The sequence below is a fragment of the Electrona antarctica genome (assembly GCF_951216825.1).
Source record: "Electrona antarctica genome assembly, chromosome: 21".
NCBI lineage: Eukaryota > Metazoa > Chordata > Actinopteri > Myctophiformes > Myctophidae > Electrona > Electrona antarctica.
The window spans coordinates 23,054,284-23,081,317 of NC_136802.1; the positions used below are offsets into that span (position 1 = coordinate 23,054,284).

At 43.4% G+C, this 27,034-nt stretch overlaps 3 protein-coding genes across 3 annotated transcripts; 1 reads left to right on the plus strand and 2 right to left on the minus strand.

Moving 5' to 3' along the window:
* Positions 1–1,346: 1,346 nt before the first annotated feature.
* efs (embryonal Fyn-associated substrate) lies at positions 1,347–13,082 on the minus strand. The gene is made up of 8 exons (XM_079491202.1): positions 12,930–13,082; positions 12,213–12,477; positions 10,141–11,424; positions 9,652–9,762; positions 7,046–8,002; positions 6,306–6,377; positions 3,469–3,726; positions 1,347–3,067 (listed from the first exon to the last, which is right to left on the minus strand). The coding sequence occupies exons 2-8, from the start codon at positions 12,222–12,224 to the stop codon at positions 2,885–2,887; spliced, it is 2,877 nt and encodes a 958-aa protein (XP_079347328.1). The 5' UTR covers positions 12,225–12,477; positions 12,930–13,082; the 3' UTR covers positions 1,347–2,884.
* Positions 13,083–13,322: 240 nt separating this feature from the next.
* dhrs4 (dehydrogenase/reductase (SDR family) member 4) lies at positions 13,323–16,207 on the plus strand. Its single transcript, XM_079491204.1, has 9 exons — positions 13,323–13,569; positions 14,012–14,127; positions 14,288–14,465; positions 14,610–14,711; positions 14,858–14,928; positions 15,043–15,094; positions 15,220–15,354; positions 15,449–15,504; positions 15,611–16,207. Exons 1-9 carry the CDS (start codon positions 13,558–13,560, stop codon positions 15,723–15,725), a joined length of 837 nt encoding a protein of 278 aa, XP_079347330.1. The 5' UTR covers positions 13,323–13,557; the 3' UTR covers positions 15,726–16,207.
* On the minus strand, positions 15,793–25,780 carry tinf2 (TERF1 (TRF1)-interacting nuclear factor 2). The gene is made up of 10 exons (XM_079491203.1): positions 25,501–25,780; positions 24,012–24,214; positions 23,539–23,652; positions 23,247–23,342; positions 22,804–22,914; positions 22,519–22,642; positions 20,752–21,583; positions 19,876–19,934; positions 17,736–17,797; positions 15,793–17,654 (listed from the first exon to the last, which is right to left on the minus strand). Exons 1-10 carry the CDS (start codon positions 25,529–25,531, stop codon positions 17,529–17,531), a joined length of 1,758 nt encoding a protein of 585 aa, XP_079347329.1. The 5' UTR covers positions 25,532–25,780; the 3' UTR covers positions 15,793–17,528.
* Positions 25,781–27,034: the final 1,254 nt, after the last annotated feature.

The window sequence follows — 27,034 nt, forward strand, 5'->3', positions numbered from 1 at the left end:
TCGCTGTCTAAACCCTGGTCTAAACTCCCCAACAAGCGTCGCTACGGCTTCTCCAACGTCACAGTTCGGCAATCTCCGGAAGAGCTCGGCTTCTCGCCGAAGCACAATGTGTACATTACGAGAGCGGTTCTCAAAGTGAGGTCCGGGAACCCCCAGGGGTCCTTGAGGGAGTTCCAGCAGGTCCCCAGCTAAATGATAGGTTGGAACTAAATGGACCCTGATGGGTCTGTAACTCTCTGAGTGTACAAATGGACCCCTAATGGGTCCATTTGTACACTCTCAGAGTTAAATTAACATTGATTTTGTATAAATTGGGGTCCTGGAGATAGAAATGCCATTAAATGGGGGTCCGTAGAGTAATGCATGTTAAACTGAGGGTCCTTGAAATTAAACCGGTTGAGAATCACTGCTAGAGAGCCGTAACAATCTTCTCTCCCTGGCATCTCTTCAAATGGGGGTCCGTGAGGCTAATTCCTTGACATGAAAAAGTTTGGGAATGCAGGGGGCATTACGGCCATGCATGAATTAGGTTGTCACTGGCCAGCATGCACACCCATAGCCCCTCCTATATAATAATACAGGTTTAATGTTTGTTTTTAGTTCAATGTTTGTTAAAAGAGAATTTAATGTTTGTTTTGACACCGTTTGTTTTACATCATTACATCACCTAATCATAGCACGAGAGCACCCCTCACTTCACACGGTGTGATTTTTACAACTAAAAATACATAAAACCTAATAATCATTTACAGACTAAAATATTGTAGTGTACAAATTGAACCAAATACACACAATGATCCATTTGGTTCAATTTGTACACTCTTACATTTTAATGAACACAGCATTTGACTGTCTTGTAAAAGTGTGATTTGCATTTCAACACTCAGAATTAAGTAAACATTATTTGACTGTAGTGTAAAGAATGCAAGAAGCAATCATGGACATATTTATGCTAATTACTTTGTGGAGAAAAAAAGGACATGTCAATAAATGAGACACGTTTTTTTATCTTTGAAAAACAAACAAAAAAAATGTATTTGTGCATTTTTTAAGGGAAATACAGGACAGACACCAAATTAGTGTTCTACTTCGATGACACATTTCTGACCTCAGCAAATAACTCACTCAAATGAGTTTAGTGTGGAGAAAAAAAAACATTCTTATACAAAAATATAACAAAAAAGCAATCATAGCTTCAATAATTTTTCCAGAAACAATAGTTTAATTCACTGAGTGAAAACGTCCCTGGATATATGTGCATATATAAATTTAAAGAAAATTAAAGCCATGCATATCCGAAAGCAAAATATATTATTGTTTGTTATTTGTTACATAATGGGAACCAATTTTGTCCGTTTTTGCCAGAGTGCAGGCAGGCATTTATTTCAGCAATACTGTGACTGTCCAGTAGGTGGCACTACAGGGCAAAACCAGTAGGGCCAATGTTGAGCAAGACGCAAATTGGAACTACAAGATATCAGTTATTTTAAATATTGTTTGCACAATGCCACTCTGCATTATTTTGGCACAGCGTAATGTAAATTATGTATTGTGACTCGATAATGAAAATGGAAAACAGCTGTATCAAAAAATGAAAAATGTCTATTTCAGATACTTGAAACAACACTGAAATATCACCAACTTGGCAAACCAAATAGGTGAATCATATCTGAGTTTATACAGCTCATTATAAAATACCTCCAACATCTCTCCAGCAAGACATGGCCTGCTCCAATGTCCATCATTCCATACCGCACACTGTAGGAAGCTTTCCGTTCCTACTATCACTCACAATCCCTTAAGTTATAGGTAGTAAACCTGGAGAATCTGTACATTTTTTGTAGTTAGATAATAAGAATTGTTAAGTGGTAAAATACTTTAGCGTCTTTAAAGGCAAAAAGAGTTAAAGCAAAGGAAGCGATGCAAAAATCACGCATGCTCACCAAAACAAGACAGGTAGAGACACGCAGACTTGGCCAACAGGTTTCTTATCCGTTACCAACCCGTAGCCGTGGGAAATAATTAGTCCTTACCTCACCCTACCATCACTCTCAATCTCTGCAGACAGGACTGTGGTTGTTCTCCTTCATGAGAAGTGTTAAGACTCTTTAGAAATGTACTGAAATGGATATAGCTGTTTCATTCCATAGTACTAAGGAGGGTGTATGGTGGCTACATTCATGTCTATTTTCCAATGGGAATTATAGGGGTTTTATAGAAACAAAAACTACCCCTGAAGTGAAAACAGCTAAAAAGGTGGAAGTTGTTGAAAAGAAATTGCGCCACATCACTTCATATTCAATTTCTGGAAAGCCCGGAACACTAATCCTGGAACCACGTCACTCTTAACGACATCAAGCATTCCTTTCAAAAACCACACTAACAAGTAAGCTAATACCGTTGTGTACAGCTTGTGCTATTTACCGAGCTATTTTTGGGAAGGGGGGTGGGGGTGGTTAAATAAATAGACAGGAAGGAAAATGTCTACTGGTGAGGGGCAAACAATATAGCAAATGTAACAAAGCAAAGCTCCCAAGATAAGTGGTCCATAAGGACACTTAAATGTCACAACAAGGCTTCAGAAAACGTATCAATAAGTTATTAACACAAAAAGACAAGTGTGCTTGGCACCAAAGCACAGTGGTAAGCAAAACAAAGACAAAACAGCACACAATCTGAAAAGAACAGCATCTAACATAATCAAAATCCAGCTGGGTGACAGCTAACCACTTCTTCCATAATTGTCATTGTTTTCTTCAAAACCCATTCCACTGAAATGCAACATAAACTAAAATGGAACAACAAATAAGGCATTTCAGAGAGGAAAATGCACATTGTAGTGTAAACAAAGTTTCACGAAAATGTGAGATTTATATCAGCATCATCAAGATATTTCAGCCAGTCGCTGCAGCAGGCCTGAGAACCCTGCCGCTTGCTGTGAGAGCTCTGCAACACGGTCAACCATTTCTTGGGTGGCTGAGACCGATGGGTAGTTCTGGGCTGCTCCCTTGGTTGCCACGACAACTGTCTTCAAAGCTTGGCACAGCCGTCCACCCGAGGTTGTGACCTGGGGAGGGGTGGAGGAAAATAATTAGACAGCTGTAAAAAAATAAAGAGTTGACAGTTGTCAACCCCCTCACTGCTATTGCTAATCAACCAAGCTAGCATTGAGCAGTGGCTATTTTCAAACTGACCTAATTGAGAGCTATGGTGCTTCCCTCAGAGAGGCAATGTACTTTTTTTTTTTTTTTTTTTTTTTGGAAACTTCAATGCTGTTCCAGTTTAATAATAGCAAATGTCTCTGCGACCACCCCACCCTCAACACATGGCACTCAGTTTACACACACATTTTCCCTCAGGGGTCCACAACAATACCCCTTGAGCTTTTTTGTGATATATCCTGTACACATTTGTACAAATATATATTCATGTGTATAATATATGCATGTCAATAAAAGCAATAATAACCTTGGCCCTGAGGTCAGGAGAGGTGAGGAGGCGGGACAGAGTGTCCCCTATAAACACCAGCTTGTGGGCAGTCACAATGAGACTCTTTCCCCTAGCAACAAAGATGCGAGGAGGCTGGTTCCCTTGCACACTGCTGTACAGCACATCGATGGAGTCTGCCAGACAGGAAAGGTGGGCCAGACTCTGAGAGGAGTAGAAGGACAGCAGCTCCGAGTCCTCCAGGGAGAGAGAGACAGGCATGGGAGGGGACGGGCTCAGCTAGAGAGAGGGAGCATAGAGAGAGTTTGAGGGTCATGTTCGAGAGTTTGGCAGCATACATTTCGAGTTAAGCAACCGCAGTATTTGGAATGGAATCGAGGTGGAGGTGGTTGTGTCCGAAACACATACGCACAACACACACACACACACACACACACAGATGAGACTATATTAATGCAATCTTCCTCATTCCTGCATTTTTTATTTGCTGCGTTTGCGTTCACACTGTGCTTTGGCAACCGTAGCAGGGAACTTAATCAATATGTTCAATTCATAAACTACACAGTGAAATCTATGGTGTTAAAAGCATACTTCGAGTAATAGTTAGGATGAGACTATATTAATGCAATCATGGCGGCACTGTTCTTGAGCGAAGTGAAACGCAAACTCCAAACGAAAGAGCAAGCCCTACAAGGAAAGTCAGATGTGTGGGACAGTTTTGTTGTGATTCTCGACGGCTCAGGTATTAGAAAGACAGTGCTGCTAAATGCACGAAGTGTAACACAGTGCTTTCCTATGACACAGTGAAGACTGGGGCACATCTTCACTGAAGAAACACTGGTTGCATTATGTAACCCTCCGGTGCGTCGGATAGGCGGGGGTGAAGCTGACGCTCCTGATACGAGCAGTCTCAAGTCATGGTGAAAATAAGCATAATGTCAGACACACTACGGGTCTTTCTGACCGGGTCTATTATACCTGGGTTGATTTAGAATCTGATCCTATTGTAATCGGCTCCATTTCGGAACGGGTCCAATCCTTCTCAGGGCCGTTTCGGGGCGGGCACGGTAAATTAGAATGTTTCTCGGGCCGTTTGATTCGGTCCAAATATCCTCGGTTCCATTTCAGAACGGGTCCAATGTTATGGATCCATGCTACCACACTAACCACAAGATTGATAGTATCCATCAATATGCACTGCCTCCAGCAGTCAAGAAAAACAGAGAGAGAAGTGTGTCTTTTTGGCAGATGACGAGAAATCAACACACAAGTACACAGATAAGACAAGTGTTGTATGGGTAACTTCGCTTGAGAAGCTACACAGTCGCAGATTCAGGGAATTAAAACAAACAAAAAGTATGTCATTGTCACCACCAAGCAACAGCAGGACAATGCACACTTTCAGAGATAATCTATTCTAAATTATATTCTAAATTATAAAGCTAACACCCAATCTGTAGTTAAAAGTAAAAATGTTATTGGTTATCTAGTAACCAATCAAGTGCAATTTATGTCGCAATCACACTAGTTCGGTAGACTGTGCGATTGGGGGGTGAAGTTGCATCATTCCTGCATTTTTAATTTGCTGCGTTTTATACTTGGAGTAATAGTTAGGACGTAAACTCATAAAGTGAGGGTAACGTGAATGCAGGGGGGGGGGGGGGGGGGTGTCAGGGACTGGACGTTTGTGTGTGTGTGTGTGTGTGTGTGTGTGTGTGTGCACAATAGCAGATCGCTACAACTTTACCAACATGTTTTGTAAAGTAGAGGCTAGCCTACATACATAAATAAACCTCGACATAGGTTAATGGGAGTAGTCTGTCTAGTCAGTGTCTAATGTCTACACAAACAAACCTATCATTTTTTTAAAGATATTTTTTGGCCTTTATTGATAGGGTACAGTAATTAGACAGGAAAGGGGGAGAAAGATGGGGAGTGACACGCGGCAAAGGCCGTCGGGCTCGGGAGTCGAACCCACAGCTGGCTTGGCAGCCTAGGTGCCCAGACGGTTGAGCTAACTGTCCGGGCCACAAACCTATCACTTTTAGTTGACTCCAGATCAGCGAAGCCATCAGGATTCCCAGTCCAGGTCTGTATGGCTCTTTACTTTAATGCGATATGCAACATTGTGCATATGTACGATGGAACCCAATCGCCTCTATTCTCTCGCTGAATATCGTACACTGCAGTGTTGTGTGTGCAACCATCAGCATTTAATAAATGTGATCGCTCATTGGATCACATCTGTCCAAGGGACATCTTTGCGCTGCGTAATAATGCCTTCTCCTTCCTCCTCGTGAGCCAAACACCAACTTCTTCATCCCACAGTGGCACATTATTTGGTTCATCCCCTATATTTGAAGCGATTGCCCCTCTGGTGCGCTTGGAAATGAAGCGAGACCCCCGTTTTGGGGCGATCTAGAATGCGTTTGTTTGATCCGCATCAGAATTCGAATAAGATAATATGTAGCAGGATTCATTTTAATCGCAGTAAAACATCCTGGTGTGAATGAAACCTTAGTCTTTAGAGTCAGTTGATGTTGCATCAACAATGTGAGCAAACACAGACAGGCTCAGACCAGATCCAAAGAGCAGATTATCCATCAACGTTCCAGCACGATGGGTCGATGAGTCACACTGCCCATTAGTAAACAGTAGACATACTCTCACGGAGTGAATCAATGACTTATCTATGTGCACTTGCTGTGTGTCTGTATGTGTTGTGTGTTGTGTGTTGTGTGTATGTGTGTGTGTGTGTGGACTTTCCGTCTCTCTGTGTATTGTGAAAATGCATGTGTGAGAGATTGTATGTCTTGTGGGAGCAAAGGCTTGTGTGTGTAAAAAAATAAAAGACGTACTCTGGGCTCCGTGGTGATAGTTTGTGTTTGTCCGTTCTCAACTGGAGCGTCGGGAGGCGGCTCTGGTTTTCCCTGTGAGGAGAGAGAGAGGATGTATGTTCAGACATGACTGCAATTAAGAAAACAAGAAATGTAAAAAAAATAAAAAGATAGTGACCCGACAAAGGTTCAAGTTTATTTGTAAATCCCTACAGGCGCACATTTAAAAGGGATACTTCACCCCTTTTGCGACCGGATATTATTGTGTAGAGTGTAGAGTATGTTTTGTCCGTGTGTCCGTGCGTGTGCGAGTCCGTCCGTCTGTTACCAGCTAATCTCCGGCACCGTTAACCCGGTCGATGCCAAATTTTGCACTATTATAGCGCCACCAGGAGGCCACAACCTGACCTGCCCTGGTGGAGACCTGTGCCCCGAGGGGCACTTTATCTAGTTGTAATTATGTTTGGGAGACAAGAAACACTTCCCTGGGGCTTTTATGTGGGTAATAATGTGTTTTTAATTATTTTAGTATTTCCAAGTGTCCATGATGTCATGAACACTGGGCTCACTTACTTCCTGGACAAAAGGGGTGAAGTGTCCCTTTAACAGGCAAGGGAAAACACCCTTGCCAAGAATGACAAAAAGTAAATAAAATACAAAAGAAACATCAGGAAGGAACAGTATAAGAGCAGTATATTCACAAAATGTACCCCATCACCATTTATCATGTAGCTCAAGCTGAACACATAAAGAAGACTGACCTGTAGCTTGACGTATCCCACACTGTCTCCAACAGGTAAGGGGGCTGGAGTGGGGGTCAGTCCAATGCCTGCATACTCATTAGTGGGGTCATCCTCTTCCTCGCCGAGGCCCACTGTGATGGTCACAGACGATGGTGCAGGAGGCAATGGGAAAGCCGGCTGGGGCGTTGGGGGCAAGGGCCTCTCCTGGATCCAGCTCCCTTTGCGCGAGCCCATCCCTCCCGTGGGTGCCTTCCCATCAGTCACCGGGAGGGCGGGCAGTGGCCTACGGGACAGGGAGTCCTGGGAAGGCAGACGGGGTCGTCCCTGTGCCTGTAAGAGCAGAGTGCTTTCCTCCAGGGCCCGCTGGACCAATGACAGGATTCCATCTGACGGAGGGGCATTGCCCACGGCTGTCAGTGCAGGCAGGAGGTCTGAGAGACGTGTCCACGTCTGCTGGAGCTGCGGCGGAGGATCAGCGGTGTGGCTAGCCTTCCACGCGGCCAGGATCTCGGCCAACGAGGTGGCCAGCTCCCGTGATGATAATGTGGACGGAGGGCAGGTAGCCACATTCAGCACTGCCTGCACCAGGCCAGAGAGGGAAACCCGCCAGTGGACGTCACCTGAACCATTGCTTGAAACCGAGAGACGGCGGGTGGAGGAGGAGGAAGAGGAAGAAGAGTGAGTCAGGACGTCAAGGGTGAGAGCCGGCATGTCGTAGATGCCGCAATCAGACTCCGAGATCCCCCCTGGACGGTCGTTGCCACTGGCACGTTTCTCTGGGCCAGAGACGGAGTAACCCTGGCCCTTCCGCGTGGCCTCATCACCAGACAGGCTAGCGATGTGTTCCCCTGGGACAAGCGGCAGACCCGGGAGGGTTGGGACACTATAGACATCATCCACTTCATCGGCCACTGAGCCGCTGTGCTGCAGATCTGATGTCGACAAATTCAGTGCAAGGGTGGGAACGTCATAGACCTGCAAAACAGGGGGATGCTGCTTAGAAATATAATGTATAATGTTTGTTTGTCAGTTTGTTTTTATCTGGAAAGGGGTCAGAATAACTGCAACTGGGGGGGGGGGGGGGGGGGGGGGTGGCATTGAGTACTAGTTCTATTTTTGCACGCACAAAAAAGATTTAGAGGAATGCAAACCTAACAGCTGTGGGAATCCAACCATACACTAAATTAACAATAAAACAGTCACACAGCCACAATGCAAAGAGGTTTGTTAAAGCCACTGTTTTGACTTACGTCGTCAATGAACCAACTTGGTGTCACCCTAACATTGTTCTTTTAAATCAGTGGATCATAAGGTCTTGAATACATGTTGACTGTTTTAGTTTCCATTCCCTGAAGAAGGCAGTATGGGGAGAGGGGAGTTCCACCACTCAGTTCACACGGGTGTGATTTTCATATTCCATCTAGATTCAGCAGATTGGCTTCCAAAGTTTGCAGAAGTGCTCTGCTAATCGTGAAATAACGTCCGGTTGCAGTGCAACTTTGAATGCACGCACACTCACACTACGTTGGGGAACCAATGTCACCTTTTTAACATTTCCCTAATATAGTGCCACAATGAGGCAGATTTTTGCTGAATATTGTTTTTTATAGGAGCACTTTTCTAGTTAACTATGTATTGAACAGTGGGCAGTGGCAGATTTTACACATTCGTCAAATTGTATCACTACCATTACATCACTAATATCGCTGTGCACTGCAGACATGATTGTACAAATTAACTGCCAGGGTTAGTATATCATGGAGCTTCAGTACCAAGAAAAGAACAGACTAAGGAAATGTAAGTCAAATGCACGAACAACAATAAGTAATGACGTAGCTACTTAAGAGTAGAGTGGCAGTGCTTAGCAGGAACCCAGCCATGCTATTGGAGAGTGGCGCATGACAGGTGGGTGTGACTAGGAGAAAATAGCAGTAGCAGCAGCTTTCTAACCGGACAGACCGGCTTCCACAGCAGACAGAGACAGGTGTGGCCTTGCTCTAAAGAAATGGGGGGTGCAGACTGCAGACCAATGATGGAATGTGTGGAAAGAAATGGTGCAAGGACATTTGATAGTCATCCCTTGTTGTGTCCTACTTCGCTTCTATAGGCATGAGAAGAAAGTGAATCCCCCCCCAATCTACTGCAAATATGTATGTGTATGAATATGGTAAAAGATTCATATACAAATTCCTTGCATGTGCTAAGGACTAAGGTAAATGAGAACAGTAGTGGATAACATACGACAAGACAAATTAACAGACAGTAGTGAGGTGACACTGAAAGACTTGAGCTCCTTTCACACTTGCACTTAACTGTATTATGCAAGTTTTCCAGACTTTAAACAGAGGGGCTGTATGTATGAACTAACTGTCCAAAACAGTAGGATTTGACATGCAACAGACTTCACACTGCCAGCTCCCTTGAGTTAAGTTGTGGTAATGTCCCATTGAGCCCCACAATGGCTTGATATGTGAATGGATAATTGATTGTTACATTTAAGTGCGAGTAGAAAATGTGTGCGTCTCCTACACAGACACCACCCCTCGCTTATCAAACAGGCTATTTACCGGACATTGGACAATGTCTCAAGTTGAGAAATGAGAAAGGGTCTATGGAGTATTTACCTCTGACTCAGGGTCAGCTTGTGGTGGCAGAGTGCGGGGGGTATCATAGATGCCGTCATCGTCACCGAGGGCTGAACGCTGCCATCTACCACTGGGAGGAGTGTCATATACCTATACCAAAAGAACAAAACAAAGTTAGCCAATTCAGGGGGGGAAAAAATTATAATCTTCCAAAATATGGGTTCTATAAGAGAAACAAACTGTCTTAATATCACTCCATTTAATTTGCCAATTTGACCAGTTAGATTTCACCCATTGTTGGTTCACATAAATCTGTTTTTCCACTCCACAAGACACATTTCTTGGCTGAATGTGCCCTTCCTTACTCAGCTGATGGACCATGGGCAATCTATTTATCAATTTGAGAGTCTGGCAGGAAACCAAACTTTCAGAGTTTGAGAACACCTTCTGTTTATAATATGGAACATGCCGGTGAGCATGACTTGTTTACAGATGTGACTATGGCATTGTGTGAATGTTTTCTTTTACCTGGTCATCTGTGGGATCCTCATAGTCTTGATTCTCTCCACTTTTGTTCTGTAAATTGTTCTTTCTCTCCAGGCCTCCATTCACCCTCTCCTCGTTACCCTGAGAAACTCCCTTCTGTTGGTCTCCTTCCAGCAAACTAGCAGGAGCAGCCTGAGGGTTGGTTCCGAGGGCGATTTGAGAAGACAGTACAGTGGCATCTTTCCTAGTGACTCCCCTCACTGGAGGTGCTGGCGGAGGGGGCTTTCGGGCAAAGTTAGGCGACCCAGGAACCCTGCTCTGCCCTGCTCTGACCAGCAATGGGGACCCCCGGTGAGTGGCCAGGCCAGGCTTTCCCCGAGCAATGGCGGGGTTGCAGCCAACACCTTTCAAGTGAGGTCTGGGGGACGCTTGGGCAGGGGAAGCTGTGGCTGGAATCCTGTGAAGTCCAGCTCCCACAGGGGTTGGCGTCTGGTACAAGCCCGGAGTCTCCTGAGCCAGTTTGGGCTGGGGTGTGATTCCATTGGCCAAAGTGAGGCTGCAAACGGCAGCAGTCTGGCTAGAGGCAACTGTAGCCACGCCTCCTGTTGGGGTCTGGTAGACCTCGTCACCGGCCAGCGGTGTGCCCCGGGGCACCAAGTAACAGCCATCAGGTTGTCCGGCCACTACCGTTTCCCTGGGGACCAGGTAGGTAGAGTCATCTGGCTCCTCAATTGATCTGGGAAATCCAGTAGGGGAGAGGTAAACAGACTCAGGAGCCAGCAGAGCAGCAGGCTGTCTGTGATACTGTGCTGCAGCAGGACTAGGAGTTGTGGGCGTCTGGTAGAGCATTCCAGACTCTGTGGCTCGTCCTCTGAGAGATGGGGAGCGGGGACGTCCTGCCACCCCGACATCCCAGTCGGGCCGGGGTCGCGTACCTGAGCTCGAGTGGGAGCGCGGCCGGCCTCCATCGACCCTGCGGAGCTCACCGGGCCTCGACACAGATCCAGGGCTCTGGTATAGCCCGTCGCTCGCGCCGGTCGGAGAGTGGTAGACCCCGTCAATGTCCTCCACCAGCGAGGGGCCGGGAGACAGGTATACCGAGTCCTCGCTGACACCCCGGCGGAGATCCGAACCTGCCACTGCCGTCTGGAGGAGGCGGAGGCGGTTAGCAGGAGCAATGCCCTGCCTGCCGTGTAGTGAGCAGAGCCACCATCCTGGACCTCCGCTCTGCTCCTCTTCCAACACCATTAAGATGTCACCCTTGCGGAAGGCCAGCTCCTCCGGGCTCTCTGCTGCATTGTCAAACAGTGCCTTTGCCAGGACCGTCTAAAGAGCAGAGATGACAAAATGAGAGGAATGGAGGGATACAAACAACACACCCAGCAGCAAATGTCCATGAAGAAGCTGAAGTAAACGGGTATTAGTAACTTCAGACAAGTTTGTGTCTTGCATCTGCGTACGACAAACAAACAGTACATTGACATTGACACAAAGTCACATGGGGAAAATGGCTGATTGTTTACGGCTGTTGAATGGAGAGAGAATAAGAGAGAATAGGGACGATCCCGTCAAGCAAATACATGAGAGGGAGACAGAGAGGAAAATGGCACGAAGTGTAAAAATGTAAATGTGAATTCACTGCACTTCTGGTAAAGGAGAGAGGGGGGCGGGGGAGATCAATGGTCGAAATGGACAAGAGGGGGACTAATGGTAATGAGAGAAGAGCGTGAGGGGGGGAAGGGAGAGGGGCCACATCTGTCCCTTGTTGTTTGGGGTTTAATTGCCAAAGCCCCCTTTCATTTTCCAAACCAAGCCCCCCTGGGGCTTCATTGAGCCATGTGGGCCCGTTTGGGATGGTAATGGAGGGAGAGCAAAGACAACAATCTCAGGAGGACCCAGACAAAATAAAATATCAAAATCCCATTCACCATGGGACAGATCCAATCCCAACAAGACCATATTTTGGTTTCACAAAGTCTTCTTAGTTTACATTGTTATACGGTACATCATACTATGACATATTACTATGTCATACACATACTATCATGTCAAGAAGGGGGGAAAGTACATGTGACCCACACACAAAGAAACACCGTTCACGTTACTGTACTCACCGAGAGGGACATTTTGCCGTCTGTCAAGACTACACTGTAATGTAATTCCTCTGTAATATTCACACGCTATAAGAGGCCATAAGAGTCGACATGGCCCTGGTTCATCCATCTAGATCAGCCGTGGATCTGGTAGACAGCTCGGACCAACGCATCGGCCGGTGGACTAACTTGCTCGGGGATACACCGCTGGGTCTGCGTGGTGGTGGGACACATCTCTGGATACACAGGCAGTCACACACACGCCTGGATCAATACGTCCCGAGACCTGTCGCCAATGTTCATTAAAAGAAAAGTCAAAAAACAACACTTCAGTCTTGACTCCCGTTCCAAACTCAAAGACACTGTGGTTAAGTTAAAAGACACACATGAAGTAGCGCAGGGCTGGCTGGTGGAGCGGCAGCTGTCTGCCCTTTCCTTTCCACGCCCAGTCAGTGGTTGTTGCAGAATGCTAACCGTTAGCATTGTTAGCAGCAGTGATACCAGTCCACTACTACGTGGCGTCTATTAGCGAACGATGCGGCAGTTTAAAGGTAGCGTCGATGCGGGTTCAAATGAGAGCTAATCGTGCCGCTAAGCAGCCGAGGCCTGTTCGCTACCCCGTTATTAACCCGTCATACCATGCATAAACATTTAAAAACAACGCCGAGCTATGCTAACCGCCACAGCATTGCCTGCACAAGATTGCTAATAACCACAGTACCAAAGTGTTTTTCTTACCGTCACCAGACTTAAAACTTCACATTGATCAATGATGTGTGTGTGGTGGCCGTTGCTCAAGCCACTTTGTTTCAGTCGACTGAATTCAAGGCCAATAATAGGTGGTCAATAATATTCCTAAAACGGTGGCAACAAAAACGAAACACGCCTCCTTGGAGTCGTGCGTCCTCTCGCTGATTTGATAGCACATGGATGGGTGTCGCACGCTCCCCGTGAAGCTCACATGGGTGTTGAGATCGCGTAGTGAAGTGTGCGCAGCTCAGACAAGAGCGATCCGATTGGCAGCGGTTTGGATTGAGACGTCATCTTGGGAAACGTTCACTGGCGTGTGCAATTAATTTAAAAGCTGCACAAACCCAAATAAATGCAGTGGAAATGCTTTCGGTGTTTACTTGCAGCTCACGTCTACGTGCACGAGCGGAGTGGTTATTGATGATGCGATGGTTTGAAGAAATTGCTTTAAATAAGTGGATAACTATTCGATTTAAACTCTTATTTTGATATAATAGCAACAAGCGGTGTACCCGGAAAACAGACTGCATCCAATCACAACACATGACCGTTCTAGGTTGTAAAATAACTTCTGTGATCACAAGTAATAAGTAAAGAACCTCAGTTCCAGTTTTGCATGCGCTTAAGGGTAAGCTGTAACTACCGTACGCATATTAGTTAGCCCTAATATCCGTAAATGCTGCCGTTTTAACATTAAAATCCTGTTTTACCCATTCATAGCACAATTGTTATTTTGTGACATTGCTTCATCCTGAGATGATTGTGATGTTGCCAGTAACGTTGCCTTATGCTTTGCAGTAATGTGTGATATATTAATTATCGCGTATACAGTGGCATACATTGCCGAGCATGAATAGAAATAATGATTTTACCGATCGGCCTTGAGGCAATCAAAACCACTCCACTTGGAGGACAATGAGTACGAGTCCAGAAACGTGCCCAGCAACCTCTGCCCTATATAATAATGCCTTCAGTTACTATCTGATTATCACTGTTTCTGATCTCGGGGTGATGTTGAGGAGTGTCAAATCAGATCCATAATATAATATCACTGTTTGTTTTCTGTTCAGGTGATGTTGAAGAGTGTCTTTAGGGGCCTTTTGACCAATCCTGTCACTGGGCGTAGGAACATGACTCAAAGTAATCTTGCAGGAATGGTTGCCATAATTACTGCTTCTACAGATGGGTAAGAAATAAAGTGGTATGGTGCATATATAGCCTACATACCTGTACCTTTTGTTAGGCTGGACCTAACATAGCACAACTTCACTAACATTTACAGAAAACGATACTATGATTCTGTTTCCTGATCTGAAACGCATCACCAATTATTATTTTCACCTCAGAATCGGTCTGGCTGCAGCCCAGGCCCTGGGCCACAGAGGGGCCCACGTGGTGGTGAGCAGCCGGCGCCAGGCCAATGTGGATAAGGCTGTAGAACTCCTGCAGAGCCAGAGCATACAAGTGACTGGGACCACCTGTAATGTTGGCAAGAGTGAGGACCGAGAAAAACTAGTTCAAATGGTGAGGCGCATACTCAAGTGGTTCTGAAATTTAAACCACAAAGACCACTATCTAGGTGTGTTCAGTGCTGCTTGCCTCTTGTATTACTGGACCTAGTCTTTTGCTCTGTTTTAAAAAGTATAATTTAAGCTGTGTTTCCTGCAGACTCTGGACCAGTGTGGAGGTGTGGATATCCTGGTCAACAATGCTGCAGTCAACCCTTTCTTTGGAAACATCTTGGATTCCACAGAGGCTGTTTGGGACAAGGTACAATTATTGTGAACTTCTCTTACTTTGGAAATGCATCCCCCATTCTTCCCTGCATTGATGTGTGAAATGGCTAATGCTGCCATGCTGGTAGAATGTACTGAGGTTAAATAGTAGTCGAGTTTCATTCCTCCCTGTACATCTAGATCCTGGATGTAAATGTAAAATCAGCCTTCCTTATGACCAAACTGGTGGTTCCTCACATGGAGAAAAGAGGGTGAGAGAAAGATGTCTTTAAGGAGACCATCTAAAAGAGTTTGCACCTGAAGGGTTTTCTGAAACTACTACAAGTTTTGTATATCTTCCAATTGAACTTTACATTTTCTTTCAGAGGGGGGAGTGTGGTGTTTGTGTCATCTGTAGCTGGGTACCAACCCATGCAGGTTAGTATGTGGCATACACATAGCTAAAATGTGCTGCAAATGTATTAAAGATCTATATAAAACATTGTTTCTTTGTATGCTCTCTATTTTTTTTAAACAAGCACTTGTACATCCTGGTTTCTTAGGCGTTGGGTCCTTACAGTGTGAGTAAGACGGCATTGCTGGGGTTGACCAAGGCACTGGCCCCAGAGTTGGCTCATAGTAATATAAGAGTCAACTGTGTAGCCCCCGGAGTCATCAAGACCCGCTTCAGCGCTGCGGTACATACAAACACACACCTTATCTTACACTCTAGTCTAGAGCTTCAATGTTTCATTTAAAACGTTTTATCAATTCATTCGTCTTTTCTCTCAGTTATGGCAAGATGAAGATGTTGCGGACGAGTTCAAGAAGCAGCTTTGCATCAAAAGGTATTTCTACATTTTGGGATCTTTCACACAATCCTGCTGCCTGCACTGTCCGTATTTGGTTAGTGGTGTATATGATGACTAATTTTTTTCTTCTTCTGCCATTCAGAATAGGAGAACCAGAGGAAATTGGTGGAGTGATTGCTTTTTTGTGCTCGAAGGAGGCTTCTTACATCACAGGAGAGACCATCACAGTTACAGGAGGGATGAGCTGTAGACTCTGAATCTGTAGTTATGTCAAAACAATATTTGTACTGCAATTAGTATATTTATATTATTTTCAGTGTTCAGCATACATGAGCATTTCCTTTAAGAAATGGCTCTCATCCCATTTACAATGTTGGGGGAAATCTCATCCTGTGCTGTATTGTAGAAACTCAAAGATGGCAGGTGGGAAATGCTGGAGTATTCTGTAATACTGATCATGCCTTACTGCCAGTTTTCTGGATATAGACATATTTAAATGTTGTTCTTAGTCTGAAATGGATCAAAGTGAAAAAGATGACAAACTGCCTACTAATCACATCTACGTATGATGCGCTACACTAGAGTGAGCTTGGATGGAATTAAGATGGAGGGCTCACTATTTTATGTTAAAAAAAAAAAGGCTCAGTCTTGAGCCTAATCTATACTTGGTCATACAAAAGTGTCACTCACAAAACACAAATACTTTTGGAAAGCAATGAAATACAAATTAGTGTCACCAGCTGTTTGGTCATTACTTCAGTTTGAGCTGTCCATGCAGAATGTAATTGACATTTCTCTTATCTAAAGCTTCCAGTGAAAAATGGATACATTTCTTGGATGTAAATACTGCCATCGTCTGATAAAATGTTAGGCTTTTTCAAATGAACGATTTATAAAGGACCTACATGGAACTTTTCTTTATCAGTTACTAAAGTCTGACTGTTGAGGAAATAGTAATATTGCTCAAGACTGGTGGTCAAGTACTGTGATCCATCAATGATTGAGATCTTGTGCAGTGCATAAGCATAATTGGATTTCACCCAATGTACCAATGATATAAAATATTTTATTGTATAAAAAAAGACCACAAAACATGGGATTGCATACTATTCCCAACTTGTATATTACTAGAGGTTCACTCACATAATGGTAATATAGGCCTGCTCACTGTCACACGAAGCAATGACATTCTGCCAATCGCAGCACTGATATCAACAAACACATTTTGCCAATTGTAAATATTAGAGATGTCCCGATACTGTATCGGATCGGCCCCTTATTTGTCGTATCGGTGAATATGCCAGTCTAACCACCGATCCGACACAGGGGTAAGGGGTTGACACTATGGCAGGTAAATAAAATGTTGGGACATGCTTTGGAGTTGCCCAAACCGTAAGTGCACATTTGAGTGAGGAGTCTGCTATAAACACAACACGAGATATATAGCTAGATCGCTATAAACACATGAGATCACAGCACTGGTATCGGGATCGGATCGGAAGCGAAAAAAGTATCGGGACATCCAAATATAGATTGCTGCATAGGGCTGTCATGATTACAAATTTAAGCTGACGATTGTGATTAACGATTTCATTGTTTTTGGTATTGAACATTGTGGAAAATATGAATAAAGAATACATTTCTGTTGGCCTATACTACAAAAATAATGCACAGGGTAGATATGACAAATAACTGACATTCAATGTTATAATACTTAAAATGGCAAAAAATAAATAGTGCAAATGGCTGATCTGCTATTTCAGCCTTTTTTTAATGTATGAAACATTTTCAACATTGAAATGACAGTTTAAAATAGTGATGATTTCAAATAATTACAATTAGATGATCATGTAATAATTGTAACGGGCCTATTGCACAAGTTCAACGTTCAATGCATTTTACTTCTTCAGAATAGGCTAATATGAAGCAGGTTTTACTTCTTCAGAATAGGCTAATATGAAGCAAATTACATTTGGTGTAATCAACATTATACAAAATCTCAGGTCAAACTCACTGAAATCCAGGGCAGAAACTAATACATTAATTAATACATTTAAGACTCAACGCTGGCTGCGTCTGTGAGTTGGAGAGAACCAGTTCTTCCTAGTTAGCCCAGGCATCCAAAACTCCCTCAAAGTCGGCACGTAGGTATCATGTTTGGTTTTGAAGTAGCGCTTCACAAAAAGCTGAGAGATGGAGAATCATTAAGCACACAGCACGGGAAAGAATGGTGTACAATGACCTGGATTAAGATGTGCCTTACATACCCTGTCTTTGAAGTTCTTTGTGGCCTCGTCTTCAGAATCTACTATGACGTCGTCCTCAGCATCTGTTGGAGAAAATGTCTATAATAAGACAAGTTGCCTACTCCCATTCATTACCACGACCACCAACACATCCACAACCTCAGGCTTCGTCTCATCCGCCTTCCAAGTCAGCCAGTTACTCCACTCTTTAAGAAACTCTTTACCCCTCTGATATAAAGAACTACAGACCTTTATCACTCCTTTGCTTTCTTAAAACTCTTTAACAAAATATTTCTAACCAGTACTGAATAACCTTTTGATCCCAACCAATTCAAGCCATCCCACGACACAGAAACGGTGCTTCTAGGACTCCCCGCTGCCTTAGTAATAATCCTTCTAACTAGACCACAGGTGTACAGCATTTACTTCCAGAGGGCCATACTGACTTCAATAAAATGAGCAAAAGGGCTGAAACTTGAAACAACATAGTGCTGAATATTAAAACTGCATGAAAGTGGTAGACAAACAGCTGACCTTTTTTTCTTTTTTAAATAGCTGTATGTGTCACTGGTGTATACCGATACTGAAAATATTACATATAACAATGCTCCTGTGACCTGAATACAGTATCACATTTTAAATTAACCCAATTCATAGCTTGCAAGTTGTCTTATATGCACCACTTCATATACAGTAGCAGTAGGTCATTGATGAGTCACCATTATTTTAAATATACAGCTACCTGCATCGGTGGAATGTAGGTATGGACTCAATTTGTAAATATCAATTGCCTTAGTATATTTACCAGTAAGACGCCTGAGGGCAAGAAGCGACCTCGCCCTTGCGTGCACTAGCCATATATTGAGCGTATTTCGAGTGTACCGGGTGTGATGAGGTCAGATCAAGATATAGAATGTCAGAACAGGTCAGCTCCATATATGGAGATGTAAGGGATTTGAGTTAGGTGACGTGACAGAGTGACGGGGATTGTGGGTGAGGTGTCAAAAACGCAAGGTTTCATAGTTAACTGTGACCTCCGGTCGCAAAAAATGGGGCGAGGCGACGGCCCTAGTTAGTTAGTTGAATCGTCAAAACTCCTGCATTTGATCATCAATTTATTCCATTAGATTAGACCATAGGCCATTTTACGGTTTTATCCAGAATGAAAACGAGTTAGTGTACATTCCCCATAATAGCCTATAGCCACTATAATGGTTTAGTTATTATATAACTTAATATGCTACTGCCTTTCCCTAGTGGTTCTGATCGAGGGTAGCTACTGGGACGTAAGTCGGGACTTGATCACCCCGGCTGGGTCACCCGAGTGAGGGGTATGATGACCTTGGGATACATCACTGAGGATACGTCCCAGTTGCATCCAGGCGATGTATTTTCGTTCTGCCTGTATTCTTCTTGGAAAAATATAAAAAGATACTCCTATGGAAAGGCTATATCATTTTACTTATATTGACCAATAGTATAATTTAGTATAGCCGTTGATATTTGTAGGCTACTGTCGTGAAAGTTCACAATAGTTAGAGAAATTCGAAGTTTCAATACCAAAGTAGTAGTAGTTGTGAATTAGCAAACCAGACATTTGGACTGAATGTTTCCTTTATCCTCGTGTTGGGCTTCTGTTTTCGCCGAAGTATTTATTTGTGTTGTTTCTTTCAATACGTTGTGCTTCACGAGTTCACGTTCCACAGCTGTCTGCCTTGACTTGTGTGCGCTGACTGCGGCGGGCACGGTGTGGGCTAGCCCCTCCCTCCCCTCACTGGTGTGAAACTGGGTAGTAAAAATGGGGACGCCTCTGAGCCACTGCCGTCATTTCCATGACTTCAAGAACTACAAAAATTGTCCAAGACCAAACATTTTGTGACAAATTATGGAAATGCAGCAAAGGCTGGATTTAAGTGTATTTTAAATGAGGTATCTCAGATATGATCACATTCCCTACTTACTATAGCGCTCCTCCACACATCTGCACTATAGATGTTAAAGGAACACTATATTTCAAGAGGATGTCAGGTCTTCAGGTGGCTTAGTTAATGTGTTGTCGCTTTCAGAGACGTTGAAATAATCAGCTGCTACACCCTATTGGCTCCTGTTAAGAATTGCAAGTGAACCTGCCTCAGTCATTGTTTTATTTCTTAAAACTCACCCGTGTTTCTGTGATGGAGAGAGGGGGGGCTGCTTATCACTGGTGATACTGGATGATTCCTATAGTGACAACACATTAAATCATTAGTACAATAAAATGAGATAATTTTAATTGTAAATAGGTTTAAGGTAGGTTAAGTGATTTGTTTAGTTAAAATAAGTTAAATAGCTCTATGTTCTTAGCCTGGTTTCCAGCCTGATTCACTGTGTTCCGTGATTTGTTTAGACGTAGCAGTGACAAAACAAATCACAGAACGCAGCGAATCAGGCTGGAAAACAAGCTACTATATTCTGGTAATCATTGCTACAGTAACAGGAGTCTCCCCGTCTCTCCAGCTCTTTAGTAAACAGAAAATGCATTTTCATGCCAGGATACCAATGTTATCCAATCAGGAGCGATAACTCACAGTCTGACATAGGATACAGATTAAACAAGAGAAAATGGAAGGGATGACACAAAGAAATTAACTAGAACACTATACATTTTAAGCTGATGAATGGGCACTCTCTCCTGATGGCTGAAAAGGTATTGTTTCTGTTTAAGACCTTTGTTACTGAACAAACACTCAAGCATAGAGTGTTTGTTCACTATAGAGTCTATAGTATAGATAGCAATAATTACTATCAGAATATAGAGCTTTAACCTTAACAAAAACCTTTGTTTTAACCAAACAATATCACTTACTCTACCTCTAATGTAGGATTTTGTTTTGCTTAGGTTTCGTGCTGGTGTTGCACACCGAAAATAGACGATCAAGAACTTGTTGATATACTATTTCAGTGTGTGACACAGCACACAACCAGGTATAAACATTACACATTATGAATCATTATGTCAACATTGTCAGCAGGACCATGCGTTACTCTTATGTCTTACTCTTTATCTTTATCACCGAAGTCAGTAAGCTCCAACTCGGGCATTCTGGTGTTGCTATCCTGGTTCGCCTGCGTACAAACCATGACAGTCGACTTCCTCCTTCCACCTTGTGGTTGCCCGACGGCGGTCTTCTTTGCTTCACTATTCGGACTGTCAATTGTGACCGAAGACCGTTTGAGGAGAACTTTGGGTGAACCCAACAGACAAGAGGCCACAATGCGGTAGAGGGATGGATGTTCAGGTAGCTTCAGTGTTTCCAGACCCCGCTGGAGCATGTGGTTCCTTAGTCGCTCTCTGCTGGACTCTTTTTCTCTACCGCTCGGCACACCATTTCTTGCACGCCCTTTCATCAATTTCCTCTGACTTCTTGTGGCCCTCCTCACCTCCTCCTCCGAGTCAGATTCACTTATATGGGGTTGTTTGCGTTTTGCACCATTGGTTCCTTTTGGTGCTACCCTCTCTGCCTCTTCTTCATCATCCCCTCCTACTCTACTGTCCCCAGACGTTTCCTTCCGTCTGACCACGGTGAATTTGGAGCTCCCCTTTTGTTTACATTCCTTGTTGGTCACGTGTTGTGACCTTGCCAATTCATCCTCTCTGGATTTCGTTTTATTGGATTTGGATGCCATCATGGCTGGCACATCTTCATTGCATATCAGTCCTATTACAGGTGTTATAAAGGGCGTCTTGTGATGAGTCTCTGACACAGGACTGGAGGTGATGGACGTTGATGATGCCGTATGTTGCGTTTTTTGATTTGAAGACACTCTCCCAGAAGGCGGAAGGGAAAGTGAGGTCAGGATACAGTCTCCCATGTTTTGAGGAAGAGAAGCTGCAAAGATTACGGAGAAGATTAAAAAACAAATATGGGTAATGGTTAGTGGTTAGTGGTTTGGGGTGATCAAAACTAGAGCTGACGGCCAGCCAGCAGCAGTCTCATCACGTCTCATCACGCTTACAGAAAGCCAGCTTACAAAGTCAGCTAAATAGATGTTATAAATGTTTTCTACTGCCGTCTGCTGTGGTTTTCTAGATGTCTCTGTATAGACAACGGTTTCAGATAAAAGCCTTTTGTTTATAAATGGAAATTAAACTTTCGTGGATTTTATAGAATAGGCAAAGAAAACTGCCGCTTGTTTTGATATCAATTAGATTGCGCGGAGGCAAGCAACATTGGATAATACACATGTCCACAGCCAATCGTCGGGGCAGTGTGGTCCTGGCTTTACAGTGTCTATACAGAGCGACTACCCTGTAGTATTGTGACAGCACCAGATTGCTAAATCGGGATTGGAAGTTATCCAGTGTCCCCCCCTTTTAGATTCTGGCAATGGACCTGCATTGCATGTCATGCCATCTCTCTACCCTGACTTTCCAGTCACTCTTTATGGTCCTGTCCAAATAAACTCTAAAATGACATGAAAATAGCTTACCGGTATATTAAAAGTTAAAACGACACATAAGGTGGTCTTACTGTCATGTACTACTGTACCGTATACTAGTCTTTTTATTGTGAATAACTAATTGATCTTGAATGGATTTTTAAAAACACACACTGAAAATATGAATTAATGTGTACTTAAAAAGTATGTGTCTGTGTGTGCCTGGCTGGTGGCTCAGCCAGGTAAGTGCACAGACCATAGATAGAGGAACTATGTTGTCTCGCAGGTCTCTTATATCTCTGTCCTTAGTCTCTTGTCCCTATATATACTGACCTGCACCTAGATTTCTTATATCCTATGAGGCATACAAACTATTAGATTGTACCTGCTGTCTCCAAGTGGCCCAGACAGGCCTGGTGCTGGAGCAAAAGATTGAGTAGCTGAGGCTGGGTAGCTGCACGTGCACACTCTTCCAGGACAGGCGGGGCGGCACTGAGCCATGACACAGTCTGAAATCACAGAGTTCAGATGGTCAAACAATTACTGAAAAGGAATTAACATAGGTATTAGACTAGAGTGTTGTTGCATTATGTAATAATGTACATCATAGCAGCACCTGCCTAAAAACTGGAATTAATATGGCAATAATAAGGGATGCAGCTGAATATACCTGAGCTAGGTTTGGGACTGGAAGCAGCTGGTCCATGCGGATTAGAAACTCCCACAGTAACTTCTCCAGTGCCTGATCAAAATGGGGGCCATAATCCACAGGAAAAATATCCTAGTAATGACAAGAAAAGAACACTTTTGATGACATATGGTTATGAAAGTAGTTATGAGGTTATGAACAATATATGGATTTGTCTATGCAAAAATGTTTTATTGCGACATTGAAAACATTGCAGCTTTAAGTAATACAGTACAATTCAAAATGTTATTGAATTGTGTTATGGATAAAGAAAACACGACAATATTGAGATGCATAAATAGTAATACCGATACTCCATAAAAAGATATTTGGTTGCCATTAGTAATTAATACAATTATTGGTGGGAAATAAGTACTGTGCACTATGTACAGTACGTTTGTATTTATATTTTGAAGAAGGCTGACCTTGAAGAAGTGTTCTCTCTCAGCTGGGTTCCTTAGAAGCGTCTGAACAAACTCATGGAACGTACTGACCGTCTTCTCAATTTTGACATCCCTCTTCTAAAGACACAGGAAATCTTTATTTTACTTTAGTCATTGTCATAGTCATTGCATTTACAAATAGAATGACATAAACATTATAATGAATCTCAAGAAACTTGAAATTGTCTGCACAGATTTGGCATACTATAGCATTCAAGAGTATTACATTACACAGACAAATGGAATGTGGTTTTGGGCCACCAATCTGAACTACCTTTTGATACGCTGACGATGAAGTTAAGGCTGCAGGAGCACGGATCCGTTCGAGGTGTGGGGTTATCACCTTTGGTTCTGGATTATCACCACCACGACAAAGCTCCAAGATTAACTGTCAGAATGAGAAGAATGAGAACTAAACTAGCGCATACTTTACAAGGAACATGCATACAACACTCTGATTAAAGCAGTTTAAAATGTGACAACTGTTTTAAGTGGTGACTAAGGTATTTCAGATTTAACAAGCAAATCTAGCACATGGTTATCAATATTATACAATATACAACATTCTGATCATTGAAATTCTGTTGAAACAGGTTTCAAATTCAGTCACTGAAAATCATCCATTTGTTTTGTCACTACATTGTCATGTGTGTACTGGGATATATCGGCTAGTCAAGGTCTGTAGCTGTTAGTTGAATTAAAAACTAAAAAGGTACCCCAATTCCTCACTTCTTCCCCAACACTCACCCGTGCTCTCAGGCCCAGTGTAAGCTTTCCCTGATGTCTGTAGGTGAGCAACCCAGGGACTGTCTCACAGGCAGATGTTACCATCTCCTCCACAATCCCATACTGCATCACATCCCTCTGCTTCACCACTTTCCACATGGCAGCAGACACCAGACGGATAGGAGGAGCCAGGAGCCGCAGCGCGGAGAAAGGAAGGGTTGCATCTGGTGAAACATCAAGATGACGTGACATCATCATGTCCCTGAACTCAGTGCCGATACTAGACTTGCAGATTCATACAGTAGTTAGTACACCTACTAACCACACCAAACAAAAGGGTGTAAATAGGCTTTGGGCCAGGGACTCACTGCAGTCTCATCAGGACCGAAATGGTTTGCCACCCAAACAGGCAGTCAGACAGCAGGACATAACACACCTGGCTGAAGGTACCATAAAATGATCATTAATGGTGGTGGTGGTGTCTGTGTGCCAGCATGATGGAAGTGGAACCCCTTTATGATGAATTCCTGTTCTGTTCTTTGACTATATAGAAGTGTCTATTTGTACGTCTCTAAATGTTTTGATGAATTGAACATGGTGGACCCTCTTGTAAACAAGTGTAATGCTTAATTGGGTCGTCCACTCACAGTTAACAGTCTTTGTATTGAGTTTGTGCTTGAAATGTACTGTAATTTGCCTTGCCCCTTCCTACATTTCTGATCTAATAACAGCTCCCCCTACCACCAGGACACTCAGATCCTCCACTCTCAAACTCATTGCAGTCCCCCCTTCAAACCTGAAAACCAAAGCTGATCAGGCTTTCTCTGTAGCTGGTCCCACACTTTGGAATAATCTCCCAATCCACATCAAGGTTAGCCCCACCCTGGAGATTTTTAAATCTAACCTGAAAACACACCTTTTCAGTCTGGCTTTTAATACAGTGTGAATTTTAGTGTTTATTGTTGTTCATTGTTTTTGTTTGCTTGTATTACATGTTTTGTTATTGCACTGTGATAGACGGTCTACCTATTCTGGAAAGCACTTTGGGTCAACTGCTGTTGTTTTTAAATGTGCTATACAAATAAAATTGACTTGACTTGTAATTCTGCAAAGTGCAAACTGTTAATAAATATTTCAATCAATCAATCAATCAATCAATCACCCTGGAACAACCTCCCTCCCCCCGCGGGCCGAGGATTTGCTTGATAGGCGGTCTATTTGGTTTCCCACACGGGAGGGTTCGAATCCAGGGTGGTTGAGTTGCTGGTCCACAGACAGAAACCAACGCACCAGAAGTTGTGGACCACTAGTTCATCCCGACTCCCGAAATAGGCTAAGTGCTGAAGTTGGTTACCCTTTGGGGCCGAGTATGAATCACATCCGTAATTAACGGCATCGTTAGTTTGGTGGATCTAGTTACAGTACAGTACACTAGGTCTTTAAGTGAACTAATATTATATTACGTTTATAATAACACAGATCGGCCTAGATATTCAACCATATTACATACCGTTATCTGTAGTGTCGCGTTTCTCTGACATTTTCACAACAGTTGCGTGAACGTTTAGTTGCCCCGGTCCCGGAGATCGAGTTTATACACTTATCCGCAACTCAGCGTGCAAAAAAAGCAGCATACAAAGATAAAGATTAAAAAAGAGAGTTTAATCGCTGACGTCTCGTATTCACCCAAGTTATTGTCGCTCTGTGTCTGACATACTTTACTGTCTGAATCTGAATCCTAGCTGAAACTGCTGTTTCTACCCGGGCTCCCGCCTTCAACGAACCTATTTCGCAGTATGCTAGCTGTAACATACCGAGCACTCTGAGCGGGCGGGGCTTAATTAATGTCTAGTATACAATTCAAATTGTGTGCTTAAAATCTAAACTCCGTCCACGCAGGCAACATTGCGTTTTGAAACGAGTACAACCAATGTTATTCTGGATATGACGTATCCTTTGTGGCGCTCAGCTGTTTTTACCATCGTTCATAGTCCCTCCCCTCCCTATGCTGAAAGTAAATACACACACACACACACACGCACACACACACAGGGTTGCCAGTGCCAACATTGGACTGTGAGAATCCAGGAGATTTGTTTGGGGGGCCCGGGGGTCCTCCCCTGAAAACAGAGTAGATGTAATCAAATGTCCTGTGTTTTGGTGAATTTTGGAAGTTTGATACTTTTACTTTTACTTCTGTATATGTTTCTTTTCCCTTTTTACCTCCTCTATGATGATTTCCTGTTTTGACTATAGTTGTGTATATTCGTACGTCTCTTAATGTTTTGATGAATTGAAAATGGTGGACCCTATTGTAAACAAGTGTAATGCTTTATGGTGTTGTCCACTCACAGTTAACAGTTTTTTGTATTGAGATATACTTGAAATGTACTGTAATTCTGCAAACTGTTAATAAATCAATCAATCAATCAATCAATATCAGGCTTGCTTGCATTGGAAAATGATGGGTACCCGCAAAAAGGTAGGCCTACAGAAATTGATTTGATGCTTGAAGCAAGTGATCCCAGAAACCTTTTGAGTGATACCAAATCCAGGAGAAATGACAATGCAGGAGTCCTGCAGGATCCAGGAGTGTTGGCTGCCCTGCCCTGGCCCCTGACACACACACACACACACACACACACACACACACACACACACACACACACACACACACACACACACTCACACACACTCATTCATTGATTCTGGAGGCCTCTTATTCAAATTATAGTATTCTACACATATTATAGCCCATCAGCATCACCAGCAGAAATGTTACCACATTGGGGGGTTTGAAATTGATGATTGAAATTTGTATTCACATTTTGTAGAATGGGTACAGTTCAAACGATAGTACCTGTAGTTAAAATCAGAAAAAGCACTAAGACATCTTTACATCAGGGTCCTCCATTATACTTACAAATTTACAATGTGTGTGTGTGTGTGTGTGTGTGTGTGTGTGTGTGTGTGTGTGTGTGTGTGTGTGTGTGTGTGTGTGTGTGTGTGTGTGTGTGTGTGTGTGTGTGTGTGTGTGTGTGTAG

What these genes read in the sequence shown, in the direction of transcription:
- efs (XM_079491202.1), bottom strand. An exon ending in AAGCTGACCCTGAGTCAGAG is followed by an intron (nt 8,003 to 9,651) that starts GTAAATACTCCA and finishes CCTGTTTTGCAG; the next exon opens with GTCTATGACGTTCCCACCCT. An exon ending in CTATCACCACGGAGCCCAGA is followed by an intron (nt 3,727 to 6,305) that starts GTACGTCTTTTA and finishes CCCTCTCTCTAG; the next exon opens with CTGAGCCCGTCCCCTCCCAT.
- dhrs4 (XM_079491204.1), top strand. An exon ending in ATTACTGCTTCTACAGATGG is followed by an intron (nt 14,128 to 14,287) that starts GTAAGAAATAAA and finishes TTTTCACCTCAG; the next exon opens with AATCGGTCTGGCTGCAGCCC. An exon ending in GAGAAAAACTAGTTCAAATG is followed by an intron (nt 14,466 to 14,609) that starts GTGAGGCGCATA and finishes TGTTTCCTGCAG; the next exon opens with ACTCTGGACCAGTGTGGAGG.
- tinf2 (XM_079491203.1), bottom strand. Translation starts at nt 25,531, where the DNA reads ATGTCAGAGAAACGCGACACTACAGATAACG. An exon ending in ACGCGACACTACAGATAACG is followed by an intron (nt 24,215 to 25,500) that starts GTATGTAATATG and finishes ATGTTTCACCAG; the next exon opens with ATGCAACCCTTCCTTTCTCC. An exon ending in CAGTCCCAAACCTAGCTCAG is followed by an intron (nt 22,643 to 22,803) that starts GTATATTCAGCT and finishes CTGTGATTTCAG; the next exon opens with ACTGTGTCATGGCTCAGTGC.